We start from the raw sequence: 19,751 nt of genomic DNA on the forward strand, positions 1-19,751 counted from the left end.
ACTCTTAACTGAACAAATTTCGAATACAATTCCAGATCCAAATCAACCATTCTATGCAATGTGCGACGCTTCCAATTTTGGCATAGGCGCAGCATTATTACAATCACATAATGGTACAAACAAAATGAACCTTATATCAGCAAATTCTCGATTATTCACTCAAGCAGAGCTACGACTTTCAACTCTAATGAGAGAATGTACAGCCATAATATATACACTAACAGAATATGAATTTCTGATACTTGGATCAAAACATCCAACAGTTCTATTTACAGATCACAAACCAATCATTTTTCTCTTTACACAAAAATCCAATCCAAATCACCGAGTTTATAGATTTCAATTAATTATAATGAAATTCCCAAACTTACATATAGTTTGGACAGCAGGAAAAAATCTTGCATTACCAGACACATTAAGTCGAAATACACCACCTGAGTTACTTACACGTAAAACTACAGTTGAAAAACCCAAAAATATAAAATTCTACCTTGCAGAAAATGAAACATCACCCCGACTAGAATGCAAATATGCAGTAAAAACTGACGTTGAACAATCACAGATAAATAATCTACAACACTTTCCACTTTATTTAGATTGTCAAAATAACCACTACGAAGTTGATCTACTTGGAACATTAACTTTTAAACCAATTCCATATTCACAATGGATAAAAAATAACACCCAACAAAAAAGAGTAAAACAATACCCACATAAAAAAGACCTTTTTCCATTAATTGAAAAAGAAAATCTAACTGATCAAATAAATTTATCAGGACCACAAACAAACGATTCCAAATACAAAATAAATCAAGTTTTTGACCTCCATGACCCACTTGATACAATTCCTTTATCTAAATTAGAAATTGAAAACATTTTTCTCCCCCCAACAGATAAAATTACAATTAATACTTTGAAACAATATCAAAATCTTGACCCAGTAATTAGACAACTAAAATCATGGCACAAATATAAAACTAAACCCGTCAAGGCAGATACAACTATTTTAGGAAATAAAACACTCTTCCGATACTTTCGAAAATTTAATAATACAACAATTAATGAAAACACAGACCTTCTAGAATACCAATTAAATGAATCTACAGTTCCCTGTCTCCCTCTAAGTATGATTCTTATAGCTTTTAATATTTCACACACACAAAACATTAAAGGACACTCTGGATCAGAGAAAACATATTCAAATTTCATACAAAACTTTTATTTTCCAAATGCACCAATTTGGATAAAAGTACTATGCAATGATTGTATAGTATGTCAGCTAAATAAACCTTATCCAAATCAAAAACAAATAGCTCAAAAACAAGATTTTAAAGGACAAAATTTGTACTTTAACCACCGTATTTCATTTGATACAAAAGGACCAATTTCACCCTCATCCGAAGGAAACTCCTACATTATGGTAATTGTTGACGCATTTACACATTATGTAGCACTTAACCCAGTACCACATTGTAACGCTTATTATGCTTACACAACACTTTATGAACACTGGATAGCTAAATTCGGACTACCAGAAATTTTAGTTACAGACAACGGTACAGAATTCATAAATAATGAAATCATCACACTATGTCATTTATATAACATCAAACACAAACCACGTACATCTCACGCACCTTGGACAAACGGCTTAGTCGAAGGTATGAACCGTTCACTACAAGAATATCTTAGATGTATCATCAATGGAAATGATACAAGATACACCGAATGGTCAGCAGATGTAAAACTATTTCCCTTAGCATATAATTCACAAATCACGACAACTTTAGGAATGTCACCATATGAAATGGTTTTTAATCAAAAGCCACGCAAACCGAATATGTTTACAGCAAATTCTCATAAAAATGCACAAATTATTGTCAACCGAATAAAGACTCAATTTGTTATAACCTACCTTTACACACACACGATGAAGATCATTTTCATCACCCACAAATTCTTAAAGTAGCCTCCGGTACACACACCGAATGGATTTTAAACAGAGATAAAAAACACAATGAAATTTACCAAAAAGTAACAAAAAAGTTGTTACAAAGGAAAAACATTAATGAACAAATAAATTCACGCTTTACACTAGCCTCCGATTTAAAAATTGGAACATTTGTTTTAATACCCAATTTTAACACTCAAAAAGGAATCTCAAAAAAATTACAACCCCTTCGTAAAGGACCATACCAAATAATTGCCAAACCCACTGATGTCACATATAAAATCACCGACTCAGAACAAAAAGAAATTGTTCAACATCGAAACAACCTATTACCTTATTACCCAAAAGAATACGCACCACGCGAACTAACTCAATTATATTCTTTCACAGGTTTAAAATTTATTCAAAATAACCCACATATAGAAAATAAAACAAAGGAACAACATAACATTGACCCCGAAAACCAAAATAAAAAATCAACTACAATACAAAACAATACAAAAAATCTCGATCAAACTACAACTAACAAAGAAAGAAAAAATAGAAAAATGACAGAAAAAATAATACCCCAAGAACAAATCGACAAATCAGAACATAGAGAGTCATCACGACTTAGAAATCAACCACGAAAAAACTATAAAACATTCATTCCACAATCTAAAATATTAAAGAAAGTCGAATTTCAAAAACAGTTTTAACCTTATATTTAATAATTTTTCCACCTCTGAAATATTTTGAACTTTCATTTTTCAAAATTACATGGTGATAAACACGCAGCGATTCTAGTTCAAAACTAGCCAATAGGATTCATCCAATCCGTCACCTTCTCTAACTCTAACACAGATCAACTAGACGAACGATATAAAACTCCAGGCATATCTATAACTATAACTTTGCGACCTCCAGGTCAAAAATAAGCAAACCATTCCAACTTGACAACTAAAATAAATATACCCATAATATCATAACCCTCCCTTATCTAATAACCCAAAGATCAACAATATTTCCCCAACTCAGACCTCAAATATCCCCAAAACAAATATGTTAAATTAGCCTAAAGTAAAAGAACGACCATTTTAATTAGCCTAAAGTATAAAAATCTCACAAATACCCCAGATCATTTGACAAATAAAAATAAAGAAAAAGAAGACCTCCCGATCACCATAAAAATTGCCCCCAACAATTTTTCACAAAACTCGACCCACTTATCAAAAAACCAATAAATAATTCGACCACACTTGAAAATTGCCTCAAACAACAAAAAATATTCGATCGAGAAGCCATTTCTTAAATGCTCTTCTCTCGACCAGTCAACATAATTCTTAACATTCTCATAAACTTTTTAACGATATTTAAACTTTTAATCATATTTCTTTTTGATACTTTTGAATCTTTTGTAATAATCTTAATCATTTTTTGCAATATTTTTTTAATTTTCTTTTCCATATTTGAACTATACCTCCAGCTTTCAAAAGCTATTGACTATATCCACAGGTACGATTCACAAAACTTATCTAAATGATACGAACCATTTTTAGTAGAACAGATATTTTTTTACTATTTGTAATCTTTATAACATTTCCATCATCCCTCATTTTGACAATATGCAAATGTATAAAGAAAGCAATCATCACATTCGCCCTAGCAACAATCCTCCTAATTCTTTTTCTAGAAGAATATTATAATAAACATAAATTTTTTCACTAAAAGAATAGATCAAAAACTATCAAAAATTGCTAACCAACAGTCACACAGTCAGTCTTCACCGACATCATCCCAAAATAACCCAACAACACCTTCAACTACCCAAAACCCCCAAACATCTACACGAATTTCCTTTCAAGATAACCCATATACCTTTGAAGAACGACACGCTCGCTTATCAGAACCACTAGAGCCAGTTCAACGACAAGCACCTCTAAGTGAACCAACATATAACTTATACCCAACATTACCACAAGAATTAAGTAGAATACGAAATCCTAGTCAAAACCAAAATACAGTCGAAATAAATAGACAAATTATACATCCTCGACGAAACAGAAGTTTTCAAACTCCCCGAGTTCATTTTGTTATACCCCAATCACCATCACAAAGTACTCCAGAAAACCCCATCGGTATATTACCAGAAACCCCTACGCTTCTTTCACAACGTAGCACCTCAAGCCTACCCTCAGATTACTTAGGTTCAACACCAACATCTGAACAAATACGTGAAAATCCCTTTAACCCTACAAACCAAACATCACGACTACCATATTCGACAACACATTCATTCACACAAGGTGAACCAAATTTAATCAATGATCCAATAGATATTTCTACGGATACAACAACATCCTCATCACTACCAGAAACATTATCATTACCAACAACACCATCAATCAGCCAGATTTCACCAACACCTTTTAACTTCAATTTCCCAAATAACCTCGACGCTAGATACCGAGAACAATCATCAACAAATATTCCTTTAAGACTAGACTGGAATACATTCACAGCACCTCCACCATTATTTGGACAACACCCAGAAAGTAACCGACTCCACAACTGGGCACTAAATAGATTACAATATAGACAAGACATCCACGAAGACATTCGTGATCACAACATCCAAATACTCCAACAGAATAGTCTACAATTAAAATTCGAAACCACAGTTAAATTAAACAACATTACTCAACATCCCTACCCATTAAACCCACCAAATATAACAGCTCAATCCCTACCACCACCATTTATAACAACTGAGGTAATATACAAATACGACAGATATACCAAAAAGACAATTGGTTACATCACATTTTATAACCCATACTCAGGATTGTCATACACATGTATATTCTAAAAACATTAATTTTTCTCCAACTCTTTTTTCTAGTAGCACCCAATCAAAACACAAACCCTTCCCCCCGCACAGGACCCCAAGATTTACTAGTAACACATTACGATTGTGAAGAAAACGAACAAAAAACACTACACAAATATGCAATAAATCAAGTATCACAATGCGAAACAGAACCACAAGCCATAGAAACAACAAATGTAATAGCGACACTCTATTCAAAAGCCCGAGCAACAACAGTTATAGGATACAAACTCACAGCAACATTTTCTGAAAAGAAAGTACATTGTTCACAATTCTCAAATGGAAATAAAAACCGACTTGACCACGAATCATTCTACCAGAGTAATATAGAACGACTTTTACATCTCAATCCCGAAGATTGTAAAAACGAGTTACTCAGACTAATTATTACAAAAAATAAAACACAGATAGAAAGTTAGTATATTTCCAAGTTTTTTCAGATTCTGTACATCAAGCAGAACTTGAAAGATATCAAGGACATACAAAATTAGATGAAAAATACCCATACAACGGCGCACACGGAAGATTAACTTATGACATACACGATAAACACTGGATACCACATATTGGTATAAATAACCCATCAAACTGCAAAGCAGACACAAAAAATAAAGGATACCAAGAAATAATGTTTTTCGATTGGAAAATACAACTCGAAAAAATACAACTCACACGCGATTTGTCTGACAACACCATGATCTATCAAGGAATAAGATTACCTTGTAAAAACGATCAAGGCTATTGTGACCCTACAACACGAACACAAGCAACAATTGTTTGGTTCCCCGAAGACACATGTACAACATTTCAAGTAGCAAAAATACACGCTCGTATGATAAAATTTCACGAAAAATACTTTATACAGTCCATTCCATATGAACAAGTAAACCCAGCACGAAAACGAAGTTCTAATTTTAGGAACATACACAATATAGAAAATACATTGACACGTTTTCAAATATACCAAGAAACAGAACTTGCATGTAAATACAGAAACCCACTTCACAAAACACAATACTCCGAAATATTAGTTGAATACGAAAAAGGATTCGACATGACCACTGGAAAAATAAAAATCGACCCATACGCCACAAGTCATCCTATAAACGAAGGAACATCATATATACCAGTTAATTTTCAAAAAAGTAAAGGTCAACCTGGTGGACATCTCAAGCCCGATGACACTAGAAGCACACGTTTACAAGAACTATCACTAATGAATACTACATATTTCGGTAATATCCACTATGATATTCACCTAGATATGAAATTAGACTACACAATTAGCCGCATTTTTCAAGAAATGTTACTCTCCGAATTATAAACACTTCACCAACTATGCGAATTAGAAAGAACACAAATCCTACAATCACTTGCACTAGCAGTATTAAAAATACCCTACGCAGGATATTTACTATCAGGAAATAGATCAAATTTTTTAGACTATGAAGGAAACATTTTATGGTTTTATACCTGTACCAAAAAGGTATCACCACTATGTGTTTTTGAAGATAAACGATGCTATAAAAGAATCCCTATCTTTTATAAGAATAAAGTACATTTCGTTGACACACTTTCAAGACGAACCTATTTCTGGGATACCGCAGTCCCATGTGGATCAGAAAACAGCCACAATGTAGTACAACTGAACCCTGATGAAGATAAGTTTTACCTTCTTACCCCATATCCCACATTAATGCAATCACTCAAAAAATTTTCACCTGAAAGCATTAGAGCTATTGTTCGAAATCCAAATATTGACCTACAATCAATTGGAATATATTCAAAATCCGATATACAACATCACATTAGAACACAGCAATTCCAAGAATTATTAACACAAATGGACACTATACAAAAACAATCAATTGACCAAAACTTACGCAAACTTGCCGAAACCGCAGGATTTGCAGATATTTATACACAAGATTATAGCGGATATTTTAAAGACATTAAAGACTATATATATCTCAACGGTGAAAAATACCGACCACAAGATATCTCACCTATAAATATTTTTAGCTTTGTTACACTCAAAAATGAAATTCTTGATTTTCTAGGATGGCCCTATTACATCTTAGAAAAATTAACTATTCTATACGCAATGTTTAACTTTATAGGATTTCTCTTCTCACTCTTAAAAGGAATCTATAATACATGCGCTATACACACACAAGTAAATAGACAAGCAAGTGTAGCACGCATCCTATTTGCAGGATTTTTTGGAATTTTTTCATCATCAATAAACAAAATTCTTTTAGACGCACAAATAAAAGAATACAACACAAAAATAGCAACAAGACAGAACACATATGACGAAGAACATAACAATGTAGAAATAACGCCTACAGCCCCACAGTTACCACCCCTACCACATAACCATCCATTATCCCTAGTCCCACGAAATTTTCGAAATTTAGCAATAACACATAATCCAAATTTTAGACCAACCATATCACAAAGTCCCATTCAACATGAACATATGAACAAATTATAGAACAACCACATACCACCGCTTTTCAGTCTCAAAATAATAATTTTTTTAGCCCACGATGAGCCGACAACTTGGATCCCTACACCGCTCAAATTCCCACCCAACCAACCTCAACACTCCAATTACAATAATTCCACTTTTTGCTTTCCCGCCACCCGATTTCTCAACCAATAATATAACATCAGGCATGAATTCAGACACTAAATCACATATCTCAATTTTATACTCCATCTCACAACTCAATAACCCAGATATTGAAACCCCTGATGAATTTGCCGACTCTGAACCATCTCCATCCAATAATTTTCAAACCAATCCCTCAGTTTTTTTGAAACCCCTTTTTCAACCAATCCCACCAAATAACCCCCTCCCATCCATTTCTACACCCTCCTATGCTTCACAAGTTACCCCAACCTACTCTTCACTTCATTCAGACCGATCATCCAATTCTCCAGACACCCCCCAAATCTCCCAAGAACTAGATAATTTTATCACCTTACAACAACAACCCTTCCACCTTGACACCTCAACTATAAACCAGATTTCATCAACCATAGAATCATCAAACCCACCTACCCCTACACCCTCTTCAGCTTATACCGCATCATTAGCACCATCATCCACATCCACCGAATCATCAATTAGCACTAATAGAGCTTACCGCACTTTCAAAAGAAAATTCCCAAACCATCCATTTCCAACAAAACCAGGAACAGCCCGTGAATATATTAATCACCCAAATCACACTAACACGAAAGAATTTTTAGCAATCACCTTACCTTCATTTCCACAGTATACTTTGAACACCCCTAACGAAACTAACAACACACGCAGTTTTGTAGATGAACACGTTTTAATGCCTACACTTCAATGGACATCATATTATCATTTTACTAACCCCCTTTGCCTACCTTTATCTAATACTCACATCGATATAGAAAGAAATCAAAATATGCTATATCGACTCACTACACCACTAACACATAGAAAAATTACTTATATAGGATATAAAAAGTCACTAAAAACATACACTGCACCCCGAGCTAACGAATATACGCTAGAATATTACGATCATAACATCATCCGAGCTAACCAAGACCAATTTTTAGATGATGACCGTTTCGCTAACCCACAAATCACAGAAAAATTTTTCATCAAAACACCATATGTTTTTACACTCAATATATTTGATCGCAAATTCGACCACATCATTTCTGAAGCACTAACCGACACACAAGCTTACGAAGGATTTGAAGAAAAATTTCCATTATTTTCACTAACCTTTCATTTCCTTGCACCACATGAACGAGATTTGCACTGCTCACACGACATTATGTTACGCCTTAAACAAACCCACACATATACATATTACCGCTTCATACAAAATCACTTTGACCTACACACTCCATCAAGACAACCACACCACCGTTTTCAATTTATTAACTCTAAATACACATCACCATTTTTTCTTAACTTCACATATTGCATCAAAGATACTAACCTTCACGGTATTCTTCGCAATTATGATCCCATAACCCAAATGTATATTTTTTGTCCCATCACGAAGACCTTCAACGCAGAAGAATTTAGACCCTTCCTAATCCCACATGAATTTATTCAACCTATAGAAATCCCGATATTAGAATTCATCCACAACACTAAATACAATCACAAATTATACAATCTCATCCAAAACACACCTTATGAGTTTGCAGTTGGCACTGAAGAACTAAAAACCATTAAAGCACTTCAATTGCTTTGGCCACTGCTTCAAACTAAAAACATCATTCGCATACTAGCAAAATTACTAACAAATTCCGACATAATCCACGACATCTTTCCCCACGGTTTTTTCCCCGACGACTAACAGGTAAGTATGACTTATACATATTCTTAACTAATAAATTTAAAATAAAACACTAACCATTCTTTATCCCTGTCTTATTTAGATTTTTAGTCTTCGTCCCACGATCATCTACAAAATACACAAAAGAAAAATGAAAAATAGAAAACTTCTTCAAATTGTTCAAAACTCTATTAATATTTTGCACAAGCTAATTTAAATAAAATTCATACCAATGTAGTAAATTAATTTATAAATTGTTTCCCCACAAGCAGTAAATCTAATAATGATGAAAATTTGTAACTTAATTTTTCCCAAAAACTAGCAGTAAAATTGAAATTCTATGTAGTAAATTGATAAAACGAAAATGCAGTACTAACCTTTTGATATTTCATTCACTCGCACAAAAATTCTATCCAAACTCGCACAGCTCGCCCACGAAGAATTGTTTAAAATAATGAATTTCAGTTTTAAGCTTTCACACTCAACAACTCTAATACAAGATAACACGTTTCAAACTTTCCTTTAACCCGGTTGGAAAGGAATTATATACTAAACAAAACTAACCAATGCAGCTTACTAAACACCACAGATCATAGAATAACAGCATGACTAAGAAAAGGAAACCAACGGTACCCAAACCGGATTAACCCAGTTTAAAACTGGATAATTTATTCTTTTGAAGACTATTATAAAGTCTAAGAAAGAAATAATAAAACACAAAAAAGTCGAAAGACAAACCCATATCGAAAACAATTTGCTTTTTGAAAAAAGGACACAACCAACGAAACATAAGAAAAACCACAAAAAACCCAACATAAAATGTTATCACTTAACAGGACCTCTCACAGAGACCGCACGAAATCATACTCCCACTCCTGGCCTAACCCACCAGAGAGGACGTCCTGAGCATGCTCTATAGCCGGCCTAACCCACCGCGCTACATCCACGCTTTGTGACCACACTCCTATTTTTAATAAGAGGTACTCAAGGGTGAGTAACTCTTCAAAATAACCAAACTAAAACAAAAAGCTTTTGTGAAAACAACTAACCAAAATCATAATTAAAACACCAAACTAATAAAACTTTTATAAAATGTAAATTATACCTTGCAGTATATAGATCAGCATACAACACCAAAGACGAACATCCAAAGACAAAATGACCCCACTACACTCGAAAAAGAATGGCCAACCACAATCAATATGCCGCCCACAATCACAACTCAAAGGATTTAGAGTACGACTTGACTTCGCAGAAAAGGACTTCATTGAACTAGACCAATGACCACCTCGATGTTCAAGTATACGTACAGATCCGAGTAACCAGGCATCCCCTCCACGCACAATCTCCACGCCATTCCCAGACAAGGTCAAACACAAAAGAAGTTCTCTACATGAAACGGAAAACCTGTCATAGCCAACCATTCTGAAATCAGATTTGAGTTTGTTGCGAAAACCCAGTCGTTGTCATGAGAAGACACAACGATTGAACCTGGAACTTCTCTAACAAGAGAACCCAGAAGAAATATGATGTTCGCCAAATACCAACGTTCATCATCCATCCTTTGAATTACAGAAAGACTATTCTAAAAAACTCTGTAAAACCCGGATGGGTGGAACCTGATCTAAACTACTTTTTATGATTGGATAAATTAGATATTTTACCACTGTAAAGTATTTAATATTAACCAATCATGATCCATCAAACTAACAACCCACTTATTTGTAAGTGCTGAAATTACTTGTAATTTCAGCACCAGAGAGATTTGAATTTAACTTAGAATTTAGTTGCCTCTCCAAGAGAACTTCAGCAGCCGCAATAAACCAGTATACCCTAGATCTATTGAGCTTAGCAGAGACTAGTTAAACAACCTGAGACTAGATAGTATAAGAGTAAGATTAGGATCGGTATTAGACTAAGAAGTTGCACGAATCTATCCGGCCGAAAATAAGATAGCGTGACGAGCAGACGGTGTACCCTATCCGAAATTACTCTATGAGTTAACCAACTCGGTTCTAACTCAATTCTTTGACAACAGCCTTTTTTGTATGAAGCCAATAACAAGATGCTCGATAACAATCCCCTTTTTTCTCAAGGGTCAAATGTTAACTTTTTCAAACCTGTAGTTTCTACTGAACTCTAAACCATGTCTTGTGGTCAAGTTTTCATGCGAAGACCTTAGGATTTTTATTCATGTTATAATCAAATCATAGTATTAATTCAGTTTTATTTTGCCGAAACCAATTGCCCAGAGCTTTAGATGATAGTTTCGCCAGTATTTTATGCGCATTGAGCTTCTGTTTTTTGTTGTGACGGTGTTGGTGTTGGCGCGTCTATCGTTTTTCGGACCTTTCTTGTTCACAAACGGCCCTGTAGCCTTCCTCATCATCGCCTACTGTGCAGGGAACATCAATCAATTTACCACCTTTGTCTGCTCCCGATCTTTGCTTCTCACTGTATTTGTGGAACTGTACAACCAGGCAATCTTCCCTATCTGAAGCGTCCTTTTTGGCCTCTTTATATACATTCGATGGAACCTGGAGAGAAATTTTATCGCTGTTGCGAGTTCCTGATTAAAAATATAAAGAATTTGCTTGTTTTTCTCGTTAAAGAAATTTTGTCTCACACTTTAGCATTGATAAAGGTCAAATTGAATCAGTTTTAGTCTTTCAAAAGTCTTAACAGTGAACTAAATGAAAATCAAAGAAACTTTCACCTGTGACAGCATCATCATCAATTAAGAAACTGCCCAGCACTAAATGGCATTTGGTCTAGGTCTTTTACCAAACAGTCTGTTGGCTACAGACTAGAAAGTGAGGGCGGGTCTCATACCTCCCTCCACATTTTCAAATCGGCTCATTGTCATTTCAACGAAAAGTTCATTTTTTCCCTATAAATTTTCCAGCTAATGTCACATTTTTTTGTTGTTTTGTTGCAAAATCGAATTTGCCTTTGAATTTGATGGGGGGGGGGTGTGGTCAGAAGTGATTGCTTGCCGACTGCGTACCTCGAGAAGAGTAGTGAAGGCGCCAAAGTACTCTTTACCAGTGAGAGATGCATTCTTTTTGGAGATGTCGTCCGTATCAATAGAGATGTGCAGACGTCCCAATCCCACCCATCCTTTTTCGGTTGTACTGAAACCGCCGTGGTTTTGCTTCATCAGAACATCCCTCATAAGAGTGTCCAGATTGTTCTTGCCTTTTGGCTGTGCCAAATAGCCGTCGGAATACCTCAAATACAGAAGCAGATTTATGTCAGATGCTGCTAATGTGATTGTTTGCCCAAATGATGGTCTTCGTAACTCTCTGTGCTACTCGCAGCAATGCGTATTTTGTTTCTGTACTATTCTTGTTTAAGTTCGAAATAATTTTGTTAGATTTTCAGCGACTATAATCTGACATATTGCGAAATATTTTCCTCACAAAAACAAATTAACTTAATCAAATTGCATTTATCAATCATGAGATAATTAATTGGATATATTTGATTGATTTGGAATGAGTAATTTGGTCATATACTCACTTTTTGCAAGCAGCTTGTGCTTCTGTCATTGTCTTGAACAGTTTTCCTTTTGGCGAATAAAAACACTCATGTTGCACACCATTGCCAGTAAGAGCAGCATACTTCTCAGGGCAGTCTTTTTCCCCCCTCGCTCTCTCTGTGCCCCACAGGGCAATAACTAGAACCCCCATAATCAGAGACATGTTCTTAGATGTTGGTGTTGTGTTCATCTTTCCTTGAAATGATTGACTGTTTTTTATCGTACCTAGTCTTAAATAAGGGTGGCCAATTACCGTGTAGGTAGCGCAGAATGCTGGAACCTTAGTTATTACGTTATTAAAAAGAAAATTTTTTCAAAAAATTAAAAATTTATTCAGAAAATTTTCTATTTTTTTTTTAAATTTTTGTTCATTTTTTTCGATAGCGAGATACAATTGAAGTTCAGATACGAGGATGAATAAAAAATGTTGGCCTCGAAAAGCTCAAAATCATAACTAAGTCGAAGTCATATCTATTCTATGGTTGTTGCTTTTCTCATCAGCCTTCCTGTAGTGGCGAATCAAACTGAATAGCAATTTTTTATCTATACTTGATTTTTTTCGATGACAACTTGATTTTTTTCGACAACTTGATTTTTTTCGAATCCTATTAACGACTGAAAAAGATTGAATATGAGAGAAAGAAAGCATTTATTTCTCGAAAAAAAATCAACCTGTGTTTAAACAGTATGCAAACGTAATTAAACCCCGAGAGGACAGCATGCGGACCCCGTAATGTCTCAAAACGCTACCCGAAATACGACGCTGTCCAAAGTATGAAAATATATCAACCATTTTTGTTTGCCTGATGAAAAAAACACGCCATAGATCCTATACAGGTGGTTTGTCGGAACAAAAACTGGAAGGGAGTGGTCCGAACAAACATAGACTTCAATGGAAATTTTCATAATTAATTTTTTAGTTACTCATCATCAGCATGGATTAATTTACTAATATGACTAAACTTTTTTTTATCGTACTACAGTGATGTAATAGTTCCATTTCTGTTAAAAAAAACTTTGTTCAACATCATTTCCTGGTAATACAATTTATGTTTTTCGTTTGCTTAAATTTCTCAGTAGTTAAGTAATTACCTAACTTACAAATTATGAACATTTTTCAAGTTATTCTAACCTTTTCCGTTGATGACTTCCAAATACTCAAATGGAGACTACAGAAAATTGAAATCTTCAGCTTGAATGTAGGCTTAAACACAGTTCTCATTTGAAGAGGGTCACCGGCTGGTCAACCAGAATATCACGAGGATCACAGACCAGTCGAGTTTCAAACTGGACCACAACATCTGCCCACATAAACCGCTCAGATGATAAAATGGAGCGCATGAATATTTCTTAGTTGATGAAATTTTTCCCAAAGTAGATGGAAATTGCAGGGCGGCCACTGAAATGACAGTTCGATTTGATCTGCTTAAATGAACTAAAATTTGGGCTCTACAATTTGGATGAAACTATAAAACAAATAGTTTAGAAAAACATTTGTTGTTTCAACACTGAAGTTTTGTTCCATTGCGGTCACGTTCAGCAGTTTGTAGAAACTTCAGTGACCAATAAATTTGGTGCTCTATTAATACACCGTAGAAAGAGTTACCGATTGTTGTGCAGGTTAGAAAGAGTTACCGGTTGCTGTACCGATTGCTGTGCTGAGTTACCGGTTTGAATTCGACGAGGACCCGTTTTTTAACTGAAAAAATCATTTTTCAAAAAAAAATAGTCGGCCTTTTGTATCGTCTATTTGTCTGTCCATTCTTTGTCGGCTATGTTGCCACATCAAAGTTTTTGTATTGCGGTGGGTAGTTTCAGTGTTACAGAAGGTAATTTTGATTTATTCATGTATTTTGTAGATATACTAACCCAAGACATATTATAATTTTTAAACGCAGGCAAACGTGTTGGTGAACGTGGCTTCAAGTTCAACATCTTGAAGACAAGAAAATTGAACATTATCCGACAAGCAGTTGATATTACTGTCCTTGTGTTTTTTTTTTCGACACAGCTGCAGTTTGATAAAAGTTTGCGTACGACATCGTTTTTTCGTCTCTTTTGCCTCTCAATGAATTCTTCCTAGTACTTTTTAGGCCACCGATTTTATTGCTGAATGCAATTTCTTCGAACTGGATATCTTCGAGACAAGCCTTTGGAATATTTTGACTTGTGCTTATTTCGACATAGTTGATGCTCGACATCGTTTTTCGCCAACAAATGTTTCCTAACAATAATTAAAGGCCAACAATTATGTTACTGAATGTTTTGTCCTCAACTTTAACTTTATCTAGGCAAACATTTGAATTTTTTTAATTGTTTTTTCTTTCATAGTTACCGCTCGATAATACCTATTGAACGCCGGCAATTGTAATGCTGAACGATTTATCCTCTTATTGAATATTTTTGAGACAATAATTGATTTTTTGTAGTAATGATGTTTCGACCTAGTTGCCGCTCGATAAATAGTTCTTGCTCGACATAGTTTTCGACTTAGTTACCGTTCAATCATTATGTCTTAAGACCTTTTAAACATCGGCGCATATGTTGCTGAACTTGTTTTTTAAAATTTAACATCATACAGACAAGCAATTGAAGATTTTATAATTGTAGTTTTTGCAAAATAGTTCCTGCTCGATAAAAAATGGCCACTCGTCGTAAGTTTTGGCTTTTGTTGCCGCTCAGACATTGTGTCTAAAAAACTTATTGACGCCAGCAGACTTGCTTTTCTCAAGTTGAACATCTTTAGGACAAGCATTCGAATCTTTGCTGTTGTTGATTTTTCGATCTATTTGCCGCTTTATAAAAAGCCGCCACTCGACAAGCTTAGTTGCCACTTGGTAAATGTTTCTTAATAAATATTAGGTGCCGTGTATTGTGAAGTTCGACACTTTTTCCTCAAACTCAAAATTTTAGAGACAAGCATTTGTTTAAATTGTTGTTGTGGTTATTTTGACATAAATAAATAGTTGCCACTCGATTTATTTGCCGCTGGACATCGGTACCTCGTCGTATCATAGCAAGTTGTCGCTACTTGCCTTTCGGCGCGTTTGAAATAAGCGTTTTTCGTTTTTGTCGTTTTGTGGTTAAGTGATCTGATAAATTAGCTTGCACCAAAATTGTTTGTAATTTGTCGGCGGTTGGAACATTCCGGATTCAAGTCCGCGAGTTACTTTTTGACTTTTTCGATCCTGCCGATATTAGTTCCGCGACCAATATTCCATATTTTGGACATGGTTTTCAATCGCGGAAAATTCTGGAAATAGCGCATCTCAGTCCCTATGGTCAAAAAGTTAGTTGCGGCAAGGTCGAAAAATTGGTCCGTACATGGTCAAAAATATTGCAGCAGGGTCAAAAAAGTATTGCCGACGTGACCAAAAAATTAGTTGCGGCATGGTTGCCAAAAGTTTACAGAACAGTCATCAAATGAACAGAAATTTGTATGACAAACAGCAAGCTTTTAACTTAAAGCTAGAAAAAACAATTTGATTTTATCGAAAATTTATCTGATTTTTTGCTTGAAAAACTGTAAAACGGTTGCAAATAGCGAAGAAGCATTGTCGGTTACTGTGCAAGTAGCACAGCATGAAACGACCATAGTCTTAGAGAAAGTCGAAAGACAACAAATTTTTTTTTCATTTTATATCTGAACGAAAAACTAAGTATTAAGCATTCTTGACAGTCACAACAAAATAGCAGACTGTAAAGGAAAAATTTCTAGAAAAACAACAAAGGAAAGAAAAAAAAACAGAAAAAATTGTAATTACAAAATAGGCAGTAAAAACTTTAAAAAAAAACAAATTAATCGAGTAAAATTAAAATTTAACCACTTAATTTCTTCACTTAACTAAAAATTTCTTACCAGTTTTTTTTTCGAAACTTTTTTGAGTTTTTAAGATCGTTCGAATCACGACTGAGAAGCTTAAAAATCATATAATACTCAACTTTCTCCTTCGATTGTTTGTGGAAGATGATTTTGCGTGGAAAAAAAGTTCCTCTTAATGTTTCACATAATCTAAACAAAAAAATCCAGTATATATGTATTTTTTGTGAAGTTAATTTTACAGCGTCAAGTGTTTTTACTGCTTCAAACTCTTTAGAAACGTTTTAATCCAGTCGTTTTTCCCCGAATGCCATTAACTTTCCTTCCGTCGCATCTGTCAAGGTTAATTTTTTTCCGGTCGCGGTTAATTTTCTTTCGGTCGTGCTGATCGCGGTTAATTTTTCTTGTCGTATCGCCGGTCTTATGGTTACTCTTCCTTTGCTTACGCCGTTTGCAGACACAATCCTTCGGTTTGCAAAGCCTGGATATACCTAATTCCGGTCGCAGCGTTTTGGAAATATCCAAATTTGGTCGAGATTGTCTGATCATAAGACCACAACCTCGGCTCGGGAATAATGATTAAATGACATATGTTTTATACTGAACAAGACATGAGGGTGACTTACTTACTCATTAGGGAGGGAAATTGCATACTTACTAGGGAGCAAAATTGTTAGGTTAATTATGAGGATGTCTGGAAAGAAAACAGTCGATCAGGATAGCTGATCAGTATAGCATTTGTTGATCAGGATAGCATTTGTTTTTTTCTGTTTTTGTTGAGGTTATTTTGACATAGATGCCGCGGGATAAATAGTTGCCAGTCGACTTATTTGCCATTGGACATCGTTTTCTCGTCGTAGCACAGCAAGCGGTCGCTACTTGCCATCGGCGCGTTTGAAATAAACATTTTGTTTTTTTGACGTTTTGTGGTGAACTGCTCTAGTAAATTAGCTTGCGTCAAAATTTTTTGTTATTTGTCGATGGTTGGAACATTCCGGGTTCAAGTCCGCGAGTTACTTTTTGACTTTGTCGGTCCTTTCGATATTCATTCCGCGACCAAAATTCCATAGTCTGGACATGATTTTCAATCGTGGAAAAATTCTGGTAATAGCATATTTCAGTCGCTATGGTCAAAAAGTTGGTCTTGGCAAAGTCGGAAAACTAGTCGCGCCATGGTCGAAAAATTAGTTACATGGTCAAAAAATTAGTATCTGCATGATCAAATAATCGCGGCATGGTCAAAAAATTAGTTCCGAGATGTTCGAAAATTCAGTCGCGGCTTGGTCGCCAAACTTTTACAGAACAGTCATTAAATGAACAGAAATTTAGATGACAAACAGCAAGCTTTTAACTTAAAGCTAAAAACAATTTGATTTTTTTTTTGAAAATTTCTCGTGTTTTTTGCTTGAAAAACTTTAAAACGGTTGCAAATACCGAACAAGGATAGCCAATTACTGTGCAAAATGCTCAGAATAAAACGAACATAGTCTTGGAGAAAAACGAAAGACAACAACTTTTTTTTTCTAAAATTTTGTAGTTTTTTCTGCGTAGTGTAATAAAAAGATCTGAACGAAAAAGTAGAGCTTAGAAATATTCGACAGTCATAGTAAATTAGCAAACTGGAAAAAGTTTTCGTAGCAAAATAACAAGAAAAACAAAGAAATCAAAATTTTTTCAAAAAGGTTTCAATTTTTTTGCAGTTTTTTCAACTTTTAACAATATTGCTTCCCGTAAAAGTACTAAAAACTCTAAAAAAACTTTTACTCGGGTAAAACTACACTTTACCCTTTTAAGTTTGGCACTTGTAAAATTTGACGAAAAATCTAAATTTTCAAACCTGTTTTGCGTGAAAAAGAAAAAAAGAAAAAACACCCGAATACAGAGTTCCTCTTCATTTTTCAAATAGTTGGAAGAGAAAAATCCAGTATATGTATACTTTTAATCCGAAGTTCGCTAGACAGCGTAAAGTGTTTTAATTGCGTCGAGCTCTCTCGAAACGCTTTGCTCCAGTCGTTTTTACCCAATTGCTGTTAACTTTCCTTCCTTCGCGACCGTCGAAGTTAACTTTTCTTTGCCGATCGTGGCAAGTTTTTTTTTCAGTCGCGCCGGTCGCGGTTAATTTTCTTTTTGGTCGCGCTGGTCGCGGACACATTCCCGCGCTTTGCAAGGTCTAGAAATACCAAAATTTGGTTGCAGCAGTCTAAAAAAATCTAATTTTGGTCGTGGCAGTCTGGAAATACCAAAGATTAGTCGCGACCGCCTGATCATAAAACCACAACCTCGACTCGAGAAAAAAGTATATATGACAAGATACGGCAAGACATGAGGGTGACTTACTTTACTGAGATATTAGGGAGGGAAATTGCTTATCTATTAGGCAGGGAAATTATTAGGGAAACTATGAGGGTGTCTGAAAACAATACAGTTGTTCAGGCGTCAAAGTTTTTTTGGGACATTAAGAAGACATTTCAGTACGTTTAGAAATTCTTAAGAAATAAGCAAGCTCATATGCGAGGCCAGACCGGTTGAATTTTTTTTGATAACTCGAAGCTTTGAATGTTCTAGAATATGATGTTCAACTGAATGATATTCAACTTTGAACTGCTTGTTGTGCAGATCGGATTTAATAATAAAAAACTGATCAATTTTTTGTAGAATTATAGCGTTGTCCATTAAATGTCTTATAGGTTAAAGTTCAATCGTATTTTTTATCATCTAGAATCAATTTTGAATGACGTTCGAGAATATTAACTGAATTTTTTGGTTGGCGAAAAAATTTCCTTGAGTTGAAAGAGTTTTCGTAAAAATTTAGAATTATTAAGAACAAAAAAAGTATTTTATTTGTTATGTTTCATTTTCCTGTTGTCATATTCTCCAAACAACAATTTTGAGAAACGTTCGACCATAACGGTTGATTTTTTACTGCTCACAACTAATATTCTGAACTAAATGACTTTTAAAAGTATGACAAGACTCTGTTCTGATTTTCCTGCATATTCCTGCATCGAAATGTAGGTTTGAAAAAGAAGATTCTTAAATTTTCATCATGTAATATTTTTAATTCATGATGCGAACAAAGTAAGTTTGTCGCCCGAATGTTTTGTCGTTTTAATGCCTTCTCGCCTCAATATCTTGTCGTTGTAATGTTCAGTCGTCGTATATACACATTCCCATGTACGAGGGACATAAAAACAGTAAGAGGATAAGAGATTCCAACGACAAATTTTATG

At 34.8% G+C, this 19,751-nt stretch overlaps 1 protein-coding gene across 1 annotated transcript; it reads right to left on the bottom strand.

Moving 5' to 3' along the window:
• Window positions 1–11,482: 11,482 nt before the first annotated feature.
• LOC134842894 (uncharacterized) lies at window positions 11,483–12,849 on the bottom strand. The gene is made up of 3 exons (XM_063859407.1): window positions 12,683–12,849; window positions 12,168–12,390; window positions 11,483–11,697 (listed from the first exon to the last, which is right to left on the bottom strand). The coding sequence occupies exons 1-3, from the start codon at window positions 12,709–12,711 to the stop codon at window positions 11,494–11,496; spliced, it is 456 nt and encodes a 151-aa protein (XP_063715477.1). The 5' UTR covers window positions 12,712–12,849; the 3' UTR covers window positions 11,483–11,493.
• Between the last annotated feature and the right edge of the window lie 6,902 nt (window positions 12,850–19,751).

This window comes from Symsagittifera roscoffensis, chromosome 3, assembly GCF_963678635.1.
Source record: "Symsagittifera roscoffensis chromosome 3, txSymRosc1.1, whole genome shotgun sequence".
In the NCBI taxonomy this organism is placed as follows: domain Eukaryota; kingdom Metazoa; phylum Xenacoelomorpha; order Acoela; family Convolutidae; genus Symsagittifera; species Symsagittifera roscoffensis.